At 48.3% G+C, this 15,504-nt stretch overlaps 3 protein-coding genes across 3 annotated transcripts in view; all 3 read left to right on the top strand.

Annotated features, from left to right (window-relative positions):
* The window catches only part of TSPEAR (thrombospondin type laminin G domain and EAR repeats), a 103,827-nt gene that overhangs the window by 54,039 nt on the left and 34,284 nt on the right, over positions 1–15,504 (top strand). The gene's annotated exons all lie outside the window — the stretch shown is intronic.
* On the top strand, positions 3,018–3,845 carry LOC138078548 (keratin-associated protein 10-8-like). The gene is made up of 2 exons (XM_068971393.1): positions 3,018–3,434; positions 3,528–3,845. The coding sequence occupies exons 1-2, from the start codon at positions 3,018–3,020 to the stop codon at positions 3,843–3,845; spliced, it is 735 nt and encodes a 244-aa protein (XP_068827494.1).
* Positions 14,469–15,176, top strand: LOC138079934 (keratin-associated protein 10-8-like). The gene has a single exon (XM_068972732.1). It carries the CDS (start codon positions 14,469–14,471, stop codon positions 15,174–15,176), a length of 708 nt encoding a protein of 235 aa, XP_068828833.1.

The raw sequence follows: 15,504 nt of genomic DNA, 5'->3' as shown, positions 1-15,504 counted from the left end.
AGAAATGTCTATTTAGTTCTTTGGCTTATTTTTTGATTGGGTCGTTTATTTTTCTGGAATTGAGCTGCAGGAGTTGTTTATATATTTTTGAGATTAGTCGTTTGTCAGTTGCTTCATTTGCTATTATTTTCTCCCATTCCGAAGGATGTCTTTTCACCTTGCTTATAGTTTCCTTAGTGTGCAGAAGCTTTTAATTTTAATTAGATCCCATTTGTTTATTTTTGCTTTTATTTCCAGTATTCTGGGAGGTGGATCATAGAGGATCCTGCTGTGATTTATGTCGGAGAGTGTTTTGCCTATGTTCTCCTCGAGGAGTTTTATAGTTTCTGGCCTTTCGTTTAGATCTTTGATCCATTTTGAGTTTATTTTTGTGTATGGTGTTAGAAAGTCTTCATGAAGTCTTTATTGAATTTGTTACCACATTGCTTCTTTTTTGTGTTTCGGTTCTTCTGGCTGAGGGCTGTGTGGGATCCTGGCTCCCTGACCAGGCACTGAACCCACACCCCATGCACTGGGAGGTGGATCCTTAACCACGGGACCTCCAGGGGACTCCCATCATTTGTCTTGTTTCTTTAAATGTTTCTCCAAGAGGGAAACAAGAGTCGAGTGTTTTCCAAGCTCTTGCTTATGTGAAAATACACTGCTGTTCTCTTTACTTGAGAAAGATACAAGGGGCTTCCCAGGTGGCACTGCTGGTAAAGACTTGGCCTGCCAATGCAGGAGAAACATGTAATAATTTGAAAATAGGAAAAATCAGCTTTACTCCCCAGTGTTCCCCTAGAAGCTCTATGTCTTTCCCTATTTGGTGGGAGAGGTCCAGGGTCCACCTGGTAATAGTTCATTACCAGACCAGACTGTTGGCTGTTTCTTCCAGCCTGGAGATCGATTTATGCTTTACCTCTGTTGGGCTTCCCCTGTGGCTCAGCTGGTGAAGAATCTGCCTGCAATGTGGGAGACCTAGGTTCCATTCCGAGGTTGGGACGATCCCCTGGAGAAGGGAAAGGCTACCCATTCCAGTATTCTGGCCTAGAAAATTCCTTGAACTGTATAATCTATGGGGTCGCAAAAAGTCAGACATGACTGAGCAACTTTCACTGCACTCTGTTGGAGTAAGAAGCGGCACCTCCCTCCAGTATTCTTGCCTGGAGAATCCCATGGACAGAGGAACCTGGCAGGCTACAGTCCATGGGGTCACAAAGAGTCGGACACAACTGAGCCCCTGGGCAAGCATGCACACTTTCCCTCTGTGGATTGGAGGAACCAGCAGTGTTTGTGCTGAAAACCACAGGGTTGATTTTCTGTGGTGTTAATTTTGCTGTTTCCCGCCTCTGTTGTAAATTTTCAGCACAGCTGCCTGGTGGTAAACTTCCTTGGACATGTGCTTCCTTCTGCGTGTAGCACTGAAGTTGGCCTGGGGGAAGGCCTGGGTAAGAGCCTCGATCCTATATACAGATGGTGGCTTCCAGTCCCAGTCCTGATACTTTGGGCTGTGTGACTGGACCTGGTTGCTTAACTTCTCTGTGCCTGGGCTTCCTCACCAATTACAGTAACCTTCTTGCTGAGTGGATGTGAAATCAAGTGCCTTGGCAGGTGTAGAGTGTTCAGATCACCACCTGGCCTAGAACAGGTGCTCAGACAGTGTCATCTGACCCCACAGCCATGGTCAGGGCCTCCGTGATGGCCACTGCCCAGACGTCACCATCTTCCCCAGAGTCCGCCCTTGCTGACTTTCTGTTCCAGGCTCCCTGGGACCACATCTGCTTGTATCCACAAGGAAAACCAGCTCTTGCCTGAGCTTTACTTTTGGGTGTTTCCTCAGGTCCTGGAGTCTCCGCTGCTCACAGGTGGGCTCTCCAGGAGGAGACCCTCCCTCTCTCTGAGTCTTTCAGGGCAACCCCCTTGAGGAAGGCAAAGCTGGCCTAGGGGCTGTTTGCTCGGCTGAGAAATGTGGGGTGCACAGGGTGTGCTGTGAGCAGTTGGGTCTGGGTGGAAGATTGATGAATGTGAGCCCTGACTCAGACACCTGTGAGTGCTGCTCCCTGAAGAAATCTCCTAACAGACTCCACGTACGCCCATGCTTCGTTAACGCTCCTCTCAGGCACACTGGCTGGGCTGCAGGGGACTGGATGTCTCTCTCGCCATGCTTCCTGCTGGCAGAGCAGCTGCTGAGGCGGGAGTGCTAGGACCTTCCATGAGCCCCTGCTGAACATGACCCTCACCTAGTTCCACAGTCACATCCCCTGGACCAGTTGCATTTTACAGACGTGCACATGTCACTTGACACCTAAGTTTAAAAATGCGTAAAAGTCAAAATAATATTAAAGTACTGTACCTCAAACAGGGGAGAGCTGCGACATCTAAATTCACCAATTTAGACACGATCACCTCTAAACCTCAGGTAGAACTGTTCCTGTTGTTCAGTCACTCAGTCGTGTCCCACTCTTCAGGACCCCATGGACTACAGCACAGCAGGCTTCCCTATCCTTCACCATCTCACAGAGCTTGCACAAACTCATGTCCATTGAGTCAATGTTGCTATCTAACCAACTCGTCCTTTGTGTCCTCTTCTCCTCCTGCTTTAATCTTGCGCAGCACCAAGGTCTTTTCTAATGAGTCAGCTCTTTGAATCAGGTGGCCAAAGGATTGGAGCTTCAGCTTCAGCATCAGTCCTTCCAATGAATATTCAGGATTCATTTCATTTAGGATCTTACCTAGATATTTTCTATATCTTTTCTGGAGCCAAGCAAAGCAGAAATGAGAAACCATCCTGCAACATGGGATATTTACGCTCACGGGTTTAATGAGTGAAAACAATTGTGGAAACTACGCCAGCACTAATGAGGGGCTCTTGCCGCCAGCTGTCAACCCCAACAAGGAAGAGAGGGCCTGGGAGTCTCCTGTGAGGACAACAAAGGCCAGGGGCCAGGTATAAAAGCCCTACATCCCCAAGCACCTCACACACACAGCTCATACACCCACACTCACTCAAACCCTCCTCCAGCCCCACCGCCTCCGCCATGGCATCCTCCACCCTGTCCATCTGCTCCAGCGACCTGAGCTATGACTGTCCAGAGAGCTGCTGCGAGCCCCCATGCTGTGGCCCCCGCTGCTGCACCCCGGCTCCCCGGCTGACCCTCCTCTGCGCCCCAGTGAGCTGCGAGTCAAGCCCCTGCTGCCAGCCAGCCTGCAGCAGCTCCTGCCCAGCCTTGTGCTGCCAGCAGTCTAGCTGCCAGCCTTCCTGCTGCACCTCCTCCCCCTGCCAGCAGGCCTGCTGTAAGCCCGTCTGCTGCAGGCCTGTCTGCTGCAGGCCTGTCTGCTGTGAGGCCTCCCCCTGCTCAACCTCCTCATGTTGCCAGCAGTCCAGCTGCCAGCCCTCCTGCTGCACCTCCTCCCCCTGCCAGCAGGCCTGCTGTGAGCCCGTCTGCTGCAGGCCCGTCTGCTGTGAGGCCTCCCCTTGCTCAACCTCCTCATGTTGCCAGCAGTCCAGCTGCCAGCCCTCCTGCTGCACCTCCTCCCCCTGCCAGCAGGCCTGCTGTGAGCCTGTCTGCTGCAGGCCCGTCTGCTGCAGGCCAGTCTGCTGCAGGCCCGTCTGCTGCACGCCTGTTTGCTGCAGGCCCGTGTGCTGTGAGGCCTCCCCCTGCTCAGCCCCCTCGTCCTGCTGTAGACCCTCCTCCTCCGTGTCCCTCCTCTGCCGCCCCGTGTGCCACCCCGCCTGCTGTTTGCCCGACTCCTCCTGCCAGCCCAGTTGCTGCCGCCCAGCCTCCTCCGTGTCCCTGCTCTGCAGGCCCGTATGCTCCCGCCCTGCTTGCTGCATCCCAACCTCGGCCCCGGAGCCCTGCTGCTGACCTGGCATGTCATCCCAGAGCCAGCCGAGCTCAGGTTCCACCTGTGACTTGGTCCTCTGTCCTGACCTGGGCTGGGTGGTTGCCCTCACTCAGGACAGGGTCCCCGATGTCTCCACTCCCCTGACCTACTGACCTCTCATTCCTGCCCCAGGAACCCTGACCTCACAGCTCCCTGGGGCTTCTGCCTCCCAGGAGTCCTCTCCAGCTGTCTCTGGGTCAGCTGACCCCCTACCCGTCCAGATCCTCTATCTGGGTCACTTGGCCTCGACTTCCAACCTGTCAGCGCCCCCTCAGGCACCTGGATAAATAAACTCACATCATCACCTGATCTGCTCCCTTCGTGTGATTCCCTGGTGGGCTGGGTGCAGGGGTGCAAGGAAACACACACAATTGTGACCTGACACTAGTCTCCTCCAGCCGAAAGCATTTCTATCGGTAAGCGAGTGTGTGAGTCACTCAGTCATGTCCGTCTCTCTGAGATCCCATAGACTGTAGCCTACGAGGTTCCTCTGTCCATGGAACTCTCCAGGCAAGAATACTGGAGTGGGTTGCTATTCCCTCTCCAGGGAATCTTCCTGACTCAGGGTTGAACCAGGATCTCCTACATCGCAGGCAGGTTCTTTATCGTCTGAGTCACCAGGGAAGCCCTGGCAGTAAGTGACTGAGACCCCAAAGGGCATGGGCCTGACCCCTCTGGACAGGGTCACCAGGTGGGGCTCCTGCTTCTCCAGGAAGTCAGTGCCTCCTCAGGCCCTGGCCCGCGGCTGGTCCCCTGCAGACCTGTCATGGTCTAGGGGTTTCTCAGGCTCCCTGGACTGTTCCTGTCCACTTGAAACATATGAACCAACTGGCCCCTTGAGTCCGCTCCATGTGGGAGGCCTAAGGACCCTGTGTGACACACCTGTATGTGGCTGGGGTCACCCCTTTTGGTCTGCCAGTGGGTCTGCAATTTTAGCAGAAATGTGGTGGTGGGGGTGCTGCTCCAACCGTGTGGAGTGAGAGGGCCTGGATGACCTCCCACCCAACTGATCCAGAGAGCTAACAAGGTCAGGACACTAGAAGTTGAGATGCTGGACTTGAGGAGGACAACACAGGCCCACCTGGGAGGGAAAGAAACAGAGTGGGTCTCACAGCTGCCCAGCCCACCCCCTCGAGAATGATTCCAGGACCCAGGCCAGAAACCCAGGTGGAGTGCCATGGATCCCTCAGTTTTAGAGCTGGTCTGGGAATTGGGGGCAGTGTGGGGCAGCTAGTCTGGGGTCAGGATGCCAGAGAGAAGAGAGCTTTTCTGAGGAACTCCCCTGTTCATGGAGAGTCTTCCTTAAGTGTCCCCTGAGAAATGATAAGCAAACAGGTGTGAGGCTGAGCCTGGCAAAACCCATAGAGTTAGCTGAACTGATTCGCAGAGATAAAAGAGAGCCTTAAAAGGACCTGCCCCCACCTGCCTGTGGGAAATATTCATAAGTCTCAGGACATGGGTTGGCTCTTCCCAAGGATGTTGCTTCAACTCTGAGAGAAAATAGTAGGAATGGAAGAGGAGAAATTAGCACAGACCCCACAGATATTAAAAGGAAATGCAACAAGCGATTAAGGTGATATGGACTCATTCCTTGAAGACACAGATAACCAAAATTCGCTTAAAAAAAAAAAAGCAGATCTCCTCAATTGCCCTGTATCAACTTAACATATCTTCATTTTTAGGGCAGTTTTAGGTTCACAGCAAAACTGAGTGGGAAGTACAGAGCTCCTGTATATCCCCACCCTCACACAGGCACAGCCTACCCCACCATCAGTATCTTGTGATTTGATGCATTTGTTACAAATGGACTACATTCATCATAATGGATAAACCTACCCTGACCTGTTAATATCACCCAAAGTCCATAGTCTACATTAGAGGTCACTCTTGCTGTTGCTAAGTTCTATGTGTTTTAATAAATGGATTATAACACCTGTGGACCATTACGGAATAGTTTCCCTGCCCTAAAAGACCTTTGTGCTTCATCTGTTCATCTCTTCTTCCCTGCTAACCCCTGGCAACCACTGATCTTTTTCCCGACTCCATGGTTGTGTCTTTTCCTGAATGTCATATCCCTGGAAGCATCAGGAGTGGAAACTTTTCAGATGGGCTTCTTTCACTTAGTAATGTGCACTTACGTTTCCTTCATGTGCCTTCATGCCTTGATAGCCTTTTTCTATTTTTGTTATTGAGGTAAAATATTCATAACACAAAGTTGACAACCTTAACCACTTTAAAGTGTACAGTTGAATGATATTAAGTACATTCATAACCTTCTGTGACCATCACCACTATCTGCACTCGGTACTCTTTATCTTGCCAAACACACTCTATGCACATGAAACAAGAATCCCCATACTTCCTTTCTCACAGCCCCTGAAAGCATCATTCTACTTTTTGTCTCTAAAGTACTTCGTGTAAGTGAAATCACAAAGTATGTGTCTCTTTGTGACTGGCTTATTTATCTTACCATAATGTCCTCATGGTTCGTCCATAATAGTGCCAGATTTACTTCCTGTTAAAGGGTGAATAATACTGCATCCTATGTGTATACCTCATCTTGCTTATCCATTCATTCCTCAGTGAACACCTGAATGGCTTCCTCTTTTCAGCTATTGTGAAAAATGTGTCTATGAATGTGGTTTTACAAATATCTCTTCAAGATTCTACTTTCAATTCTTTTCAGCATAGACCCAGTAGAAATACTGGATCAGACAGTAATTCTACTTTTAATTTATTGAGGAACCATCATACTGATTTCCACATAGCTGTACGGTTCATGTTCCCACCAACAGTGTACAAGTGTTCCAGTGTCTTCACAGTCTCACCAATAGGATGGTGTTTTTATAAATAAGGTCATTATACTAAGAGGTGCAAGGTGGTACCTCACTGTAGTTTTTATTTGCATTTCTTTAATGATTAGTTGTCTTGAGTATATTTTCATTGCTTATTGGCCATTTGTATACCTTCTTTGGAAAAATGTCTATTCGTGGCCTTTGCTCATTTTTGAGTTAGGTTTTTTGTTGTTGTTTTTGAGTTTCAGGAGTTCTCTATACATTCTGGATATTAATCTCTTATCAGATATATGATTCCCAAACATTTCCTCACATTTCTTTGGGTTACCTTTGTTCTCTGTTGATACTACATTTTCATAGAAAATATTCAAAATTTTCGTGAAGTCCAGTTTTTATATTTTCTGATGCTGACTGTGTCAACGGTGTCATATCCAGGAAATGACTACCAAATTCAAGGTTGTGAAGTTTTGTCCTATTTTTTCTTCAAAGTTTTATAGTTACAGGTCTTACATTTAGACTGAGGATCCACTTTGCATTACTTTTGTGTATGATGTTAGGTATGGATCTAACTTCATTCTTGTGCAAGTGAATATCCAATTTTCCTAGAACCATTTGTTGAAAAGACTGTCATTTCTCCACTGATTGGACTTAATGCCCTTGTCAAAAATTGTTTGACCTAATGTGTGAGGGTTTATTTTGGATCCTGTATTCTCTTCCATTGATCTCTATGTCTGACTCTGTGCCAGTACCACTCTGTTTGATTACTGTCGCTTTGTAGTGAACTTTGAAATCAAGAAGTATGATTCCTCTGGGCTTTGTTCTTTTTCAGGATTTTTGTTGTTGTTGTTGTTATTCAAGGTCCCTTAGGATTCCATATGAGTTTTAGAATGAGTTTTTTTATTTCTGTGAAAAGTCATCAAGATGTTGATAGCAACTGTATTAAATATATAGATTGCTTTGGATAGTAATGACATCTTAACAATATTAAAGCTACCAATCTATAAATATGGGGTATCTTTCCATTTACTTATGTCTTCTTGCATTTCTTTCAACAATGATTCATAGTTTTCACTGGATAAGTTTTTGACCTCCTTGATTAATTCCTAAGTATTTTACTTTTTTGATGATATTCTAAATGAAATCATTTTTGTAATTTCCTTTTAGGGTTATTCATTATTAGTGTATAGAAATGCAAGTAAAAATTGACTTTGTATCCTGCTGTTTTGCTGAATTCACTTATTAGTTGTAATGGTTTTGTGTGTAGCTATGGAATTTTTAGGATTTTGTACATATGAGGATTATGTATGTATAACATCTGTTAACAGAGATGATTTTACTTTTTCTTTTTCACCTTAAATGCCTTTTATTTTCCTTTTGTCTAGCTTCTATCCTAGAACTTCCGGACTGATGAATAGCAGTGGCAAAAGTGGGCAACCCTGCCTTGCTCTTGATCTTAAAAGAAAAGCTTTCAGTCTTTCAGCATTGAGTGTGATGTTTGCTGTGGGTCTTTCAGATGCGTATTTTTTTTTTATTATGTTGAGGCAGTTTCCTTTTACCTTCAGTTTGTTGAGTGTTTTTATCATAAAAGGTGTTGAATTTTGTCAAGTGCTTTTTCTGCATCAGTTGAGATGATTATGTATTTCCCCTCCATTCCATTAATGTGGTGTGTTATATTCATTGATTTTCATATCACTTCTTTCACCCTTGCATTCTGCCAGGAGATCCGCCTTGGTTATGGTGTACAATTGTTTTAATTTGCTGCTGAATTCAGTTTGCTAGTATTTTGATGAGGATTTTTGTAAGAGACTGAATGCTTTTCCTCTAAGAGCAGGAGCCAGACACAGGTGTTTTCTCTCTGCATTCCTTCAACATCTTACTTAAGATCACCTCTTGTGCAACGAAATAACAAATACAAGGGTGCATACTGAAGAAATAGAATCATCTCTACTCCCAGAGGGTGTGATTGTCCACATCGAAAACCCTTAATAATCTACAAAAAGACTTGTAGAAACATGAGGGTTTAGCAAGTTGAAGGATGCAAGCCTGGAGTAATAAAAATTCATTATATTTCTTGGATTTCCCTGGGAGCTAGGTCGATAAGAATCCACCTGCCGATGCAGGGGACATGGATTCGACCCCCAACTGGGGAAGATTCCACAGGCTGCAGAGCAACGAAAGCCAGTGCACCGCGACTGCAGCCTGCACGCCGCCGTTACTGAGGCCTTCACACCTAGGGGGCCTCCCAGGCGGCTTAGTGGTAGAGAATCCACCTGCCAGTGCAGAAGACAAGGTGATGCAGGTTCGATCCCTGGGTGGGGAAAATCCCCTGAAGGAGGAAATGGCAACTCATTCCAGGATTCTTGCCTGGAAAATCCTATGGACAGTGCAGCCTAGTGGGCCACAGTCCATGGGGGTCACAAAGAGTCAGACATGACTAGCAACTGAGCATGCATGCATGTACACACTCTAGGACCTGCAAGCTACACCTACTGAGCCTCCCTGCTGCAACCACGGAAGCCTGTGCACCGTGAGCCCAGACTCCACAACAAGAGAAGCCACCACAACCGAAAAAGCCTCAGACAGGAAAGAAGACCCAGCACAACCAAAGACACTAATAATAATAAATAAACAAGGAATTTAGAGACTACTTATATTTCTATATAATAGCAATAAAACTGAATTAAGGTTTTTGTTTAAAAGCATATTAGAATAAAAAATGAAAACAGGTATAAGTTTTACAGAATATGTACATAATGACATGTATGAAAACACTGATGAAAGGAAAAGAAGACACAGATAAGTGTAGAATTAGACCATGTCTGCATGTTTAAACATTATTATGATGTCAGTTGCTCCAAACTGGGGCCTCCCTGGTAATTCAGCTGGTAAAGGAGCTGCCTGAAATGCAGGATACCCTGGTTTGATTCCTGGGTTGGGAAGATCCCCTGGAGAAGGGATAGACTACCCACTCCAGTCCTTTTGGGCTTCCCTGGTGGCTGAGATGTAGAGAATCTGGCATCAGTGCAGAAAACATGGGTTCGATCCCTGGCTTGGAAAGATCCCCTGGAGGAGGGCTTGGCAACCCACTCTAGGATTCTTGCCTGGAGAATCCCCATGACAGAGGAGCCTGGCAGGCTACAGTCCTTGAGGTCACAAAGAGTTGGACACGACTAAGTGAGTAAACACAGCACATCACCTCCAAATTGATCAATAGATTCAAAGTAATTCCAATAACAAATAGGGTTTCTTTGTTGGTATCAATAAGTTGACCCTAAAATTATTTGGAAAGGCAAAGGAGCTCAAGGAGCCACAACATTTGAAAATGAGGAAGAAAGTTGGAGGTTTCACCCTATCTGACTTCAGTGTTCACCATAAAGCTATAATAATCAAATCAATCCAATGCTAGCGAAGGTACAGGCCCAGATGAATGATACAGAAAAGGAAACTGGCCCACACAAGTGAAATCAATTGATTTTTTATAAAAGTGCAAAGGCAGTTTGGAACAATGGATGTCTATATGCAAAACCAAAAAGTAAGCCTTGATCCGTACCTCAATTTTTACTTAATGTAAAACTTTAATCAAAGTTTATCAGAGAAGAGACCTAAATATAAAATGTGAAAGTTTTAAATTTTCAGAGGAAAATATCAGAGAAAATCTTTGTGACCTTGTGGTTAGGCAGAGTTCTTATATTCAATACCCAAAGCACAACTGCTAAAAGAAAATAAAGAATACCCTGGACTTTATCAGTATTAAACTGTTTTGTTCATCAAAAGACACTCTTAAAGAATGAAAACACAAGCCATAGACTGGAGAAAATATTTGCAAATCACACATCTGACTAAAGTCCTTGTATCCAAAATATATAAAGAACACTCAAAATCCAACATCAAGAAAAACTAACAAAGAAAAGGGCCTAAAGATTTGAAGAAATACCAAAGAAGATGCAGGGATGGCAGATAAGCATATAAAATGAACCTCCACATCATTACTCATTCAGGTCAGTTCAGGTCATTCGCTCAGTCATGTCCGACTCTTTGCAAGCCCATGAATCGAGGAACGCCAGGCCTCCCTGTCCATCACCAACCCCCGGAGTTCACTCAGACTCACGTCCATCGAGTCAGTGATGCCATCCAGCCATCTCATCCTCTGTCGTCCCCTTCTCCTCCTGCCCCCAAACCCTCCCAGCATCACAGTCTTTTCCAATGAGTCAACTCTTCACATGAGGTGGCCAAAGTACTGGAGTTTCAGCTTCAGAATCATTCCCTCCAAAGAAATCCCAGGGCTGACCTCCTTCAGAATGGACTGGTTGGGTTTCCTTGCAGTCCAAGGGACGCTCAAGAGTCTTTTCCAACACCACAGTTCAAAAGCATCAGTTCTTCGGCGTTCAGCTTTCTTCACAGTCCAACTCTCACATCCATACATGACCACTGGAAAAACCATAGCCTTGACTAGACGGACCTTAGTCGGCAAAGTAATGTCTCTGCTTTTGAATATGCTATCTAGGTTGGTCATAACACTTCTTCCAAGGAGCAAGTGTATTTTAATTTCATGGCTGCAGTCACTATGTGCAGTGATTTTGGAGCCCAAATTACTCATTCAGTTCAGTTCAGTTCAGTTCAGTCGCTCAGTTGTGTCCGACTCTTTTCGACCCCATGAATCGTAGCTCGCCAGGCCTCCCTGTCCATCACCAACTCCCGGAGTTCACTCAGACTCACGTCCATTGAGTCAGTGATGGCTTCCAGCCATCTCATCCTCTGCCGTGCCCTTCTCCTCCTGCCCCCAATCCCTCCCAGCATCAGAGTCTTTTCCAATGAGTCAACTCTTTGCATCAGGTGGCCAGTTACTGGAGTTTCCGCTTAAGCATCAGTCCTTCCAAAGAAATCCCAGGGCTGATCTCCTTCAGAATGGACTGGTTGGATCTCCTTGCAGTCCAAGGGATCCTCAAGAGTCTTCTCCAACACCACAGATCAATAGCATCAATTCTTCGGCGCTCAGCCGTCTTCACAGTCCAACTCTCACATCCATACATGACTACAGGAAAAACCATAGCATTAGGGAAGTGTAAATTAAAACCGCAACAAAGTCCCCTTCATACCTATGAGAAAGGCTAGAATGAGAAACAATTAACATGCCAGTGTTCGCAAGGATGTGGAGAAACTGGAGCTTTGATACATAAAATAAAATCATAAATGACACAGCCACTGTGCATAAATTTGGCAAATAAGTACATTAGAGAACCTCACCATATCACTGGTCTTTGGGGAAATGAAAGTTTGAATTATGCTAAGGTAGTGCAGCTGCTGCTAAGATGTGTCAGTCGCATCTGACTCAGTGCGACCCCATAGATGGCAGCCCACCAGGCTGCTCTATCCCTGGGATTCTCCAGGCAAGAACACTGGAGTGGGTTGCCATTTTCTTCTCCAATGCATGAAAGTGAAAAGTGAAAGTAAAGTTGCTCTGTGGTGTCTGACTCTTAGCGACCGCATGGACTGCAGCCTACCAGGCTCCTCCGTCCATGGGATTTTCCAGGCAGTAGTACTGGAGTGGGTCGCCAGTGCCTTCTCCGATACTAAGGTACTACTACTTATTTAGTCACTAAGTGAAATGAAGTGGAGTGAAAGTTGCTCAGTTGTGTCTGACTCTTAATTCTCCAGGCCAGAATACTAGAGTGGTAGCCTTTCTCTTCTCCAGGAGATCTTCCCAACCCAGGGATCGAACCCAGGTCTCCCACATTGCAGGCAGATTCTTTACCAGCTTAGCCACAAGGGAAGTCCATGAACACTGGAATGGGTAGCCTATCCCTTCTCCAGCAGATCTTCCCGACCCAGGAATTAAACCGGGGTCTCCTGCATTGCAGGTGGATTCTTTACCAACTGAGCTATGAGGGAAGCCCTGTTTAGTCACTAAGTTGAGTTTAATGGTTTGTGACCCTATGGACTGTAGCCTGCCAGTCTCCCCTGTCCATGGGATTTCCAGGGAAGAATACTGGAGTGGGTTGCTATTTCCCTCTTCAGAGGATTTTCCCACCCAGGAGATCAAACTCACAGCTCCTGCATTGGCAGGTGGACTCTTAACAACCGAGCCATCTGGGAAGCCCTCAGGTCTATTAGAACAGCCAAAATTAAAACCCTCACAATATCGACTGTTGGCCAAGGATATGCAGCCACGAGAACGTTCACGCATTGCTGGTGGGAATGCAGAATGGCACAGCCACTTGGGGAAAGAGCTTAGCAGGTTCCTATCAAGCCAAACCTACAGTTCCCATCCGATCCAGCTCTGCCGCGCCTGGGTGTTTATCCTAGAGGAATGGAAACACGATCACACAGAAACCTGTACACAGAGAACGTTGACAGCAGGTTTGTCATAATCACCAAAGACAGGAAGTCATGAAAGTGTCTCCCAGCTGTGCAGTGAACAAATGGGGGAGGCCCCTCACCCTGGACACCGCCCAGCAGGAAAGGGGATGAGCCTGGATGCACAGGGCACCATAGCCACTGCATTTTCCAAGCGAAAGAAGCCAGACCCCAAAGGCCACCCAGTGTACGATTCCATGTATGTGACCTCCTGGATAAGCCACAGCTGCAGGGATCTTGAATCAGCACCGGCCTGGGGCTTTGGGCCGAGGGAGGAGCTGATTCCAGTGGACAGGAGTGTGGGGGCCTGTATGGTCTGGTGGGGGTGTGTCTGCGTTTTTGAAAACTCAGAGAACTGCATATGGCAAAGAATGGGTCGATGGCCAGAGGGGCTGGGCAGCCAGCAGGCGCTTATTCTACAGGGCCAAGCCGGTGGACTTCCTCTCCCTCCGTCTGCTTTTTGCTGACTTGTTGTTCTTTATTCTTGTTTTTTATATGTGCCAGCCTTTGCGCTCGCTCTTTTCAGGACCGTGTACTCTCAAGGAGGTTTTTGTACATAATGTACGAGTGACTTCTTTTCAGAATAGCTGTTTATCCGAAGTACTCTAATCTCCATCTGCCTGATAATCCACTTTCCTCAGACTTTCAAGATTTGGTTGCACTCTCTTCAGGTATGTTGACTGGTGAGGAAAGTCGGATGCGAAACTCGCTGGAAGCTTTTAGGCTGTTTCCGCGTATTTGGTGTCAGACATTTCACCAGTGTGTCAGGTATGCACCGTTTCCCATTCGTCTTGTCCTAGTTTGGTCAGAGTCCCGGATCTGAAGCCCAGGTTTCCTCCCTTCTCTCCGGAGAACGCTCTGCCTCTCCCTTTGTTGTGCACGTTCTGACCCTGGAGACCCCGTCTGATGGGGAGGGACCTTCCCTCCTTCCTGCTCTGTGCTGGAGACATGCCTTGTTCTTCTCACTCACCCCTTCTCCCTTTGGCTGGTCTCTCCACTGTTCAGCCCTGCTGCTTGAGAGGGATGTCCGACAGCAGGGGACAGCACTGTCCCAACTGTGAGCTCTGCGATGCCAAGTCACGGAGACGGGGGTTCACAGCCACTCACCTGAGAGCGATAGAGACATGTGGGAGGGGGAGCTGGCAGGCACGCACGGTGGGGCTTTGGGACCCTAGATTAGTCCTGTGTTTGCTGAGAGAACCTCACACAGCTCAGGCGTGATCCAGCCCTCAACCAGGACATGCATTTTACAAGCAGCAAACTCTTGTGTAAATAAACAAGAAGAAATAGGGGTTCAAAACACCAACAAGGAAAGGGAAGCCTCAGGGAGCCTTCAGCTGGCCCTGCACACACCTTGACGGGGTATAAAAGGCCCACAGCCCTGAGCAGCGCTCACACACACACTCACTCACTCACACTCACACCTCACCCTCCTCCAGCCCCACCGCCTCCACTATGGCTTCCTCTGCCCTGTCTGTCTGCTCCAGTGACCTGAGCTACAGCAGTCGGGTCTGCCTGCCCGGGTCCTGTGACTCCTACACCAGCTCCTCCTGGCAGGTGGACGACTGTCCAGAGAGCTGCTGCGAGCCCCCCTGCTGTGCCCCCAGCTGCTGCGCCCCGGCCCCCCGCCTGACCCTCCTCTGCGCCCCAGTGAGCTGTGAGTCCCACCCCTGCTGCCAGCCCTCCTGCTGCACCTCTTCCCCCTGCCAGCAGGCCTGCTGTGAGCCTATCTGCTGCAGGCCCGTCTGCTGCACACCTGTCTGCTGCAGGCCTGTCTGCTGCAGGCCCGTCTCCTACAGGCCCGTCTGCTGCAGGCCCGTCTGCTGCACACCCGTCTCCTGCAGGCCCGTCTGCTGCAGGCCCGTCTCCTGCAGGCCCGTCTGCTGCAGGCCCCTCTGCTGCAGGCCCGTCTGCTGTGAGTCTTCCCCCTGCTCAGCCTCCTTGTGCTGCCAGCCCAACCCCTGCTCCTCGGTCAGTTGCAGACCCTCCTCCTCCGTGTCCCTCCTCTGCCGTCCTGTGTGCCGCCCCACATGCTGCGTGCCCACCTTCTCCTGCCAGCCCAGCTGCTGCCGCCCGGCCTCCTGCGTGTCCCTGCTGTGCCGGCCCGCGTGCTCCCACCCTGCTTGCTGTGTCCCAGCCTCGGCCCCAGAACCCTGTTGCTGACCTGGCACATTTCCAACCCCTTCCAGGGCCAATGCTGGCCTTCACCTGAAACTTCTGTAGCCTTGAGCCAAGTCTGGGGTCTCCTTCTGCCCCAGAATTTCCTGTGAGCAGCCTGGGCTGGCTCCTTGTTCCCTCCAGGCCCTGAGTGTCAGCCAGCATCCTGCTCTCCATCCTTGTTGGTCATGGATTTTGTCCTAGGTGAGGCGTCTGCCTGCTAACAAATAAAGTCATTGTCATGCCCTCTTTGTGCCTTGAGTGCATTCTCTTCAAACCCTGGGAAAGACCTTTGTTGTGGAGAGTGGTCTGGGGTGTGTTAGAAACCTGGCCT

The sequence above is a fragment of the Capricornis sumatraensis genome, chromosome 1 (assembly GCF_032405125.1).
Source record: "Capricornis sumatraensis isolate serow.1 chromosome 1, serow.2, whole genome shotgun sequence".
Classification (NCBI taxonomy): Eukaryota; Metazoa; Chordata; class Mammalia; order Artiodactyla; family Bovidae; genus Capricornis; species Capricornis sumatraensis.
This window is presented reverse-complemented; position numbering and strand designations above follow the sequence as displayed.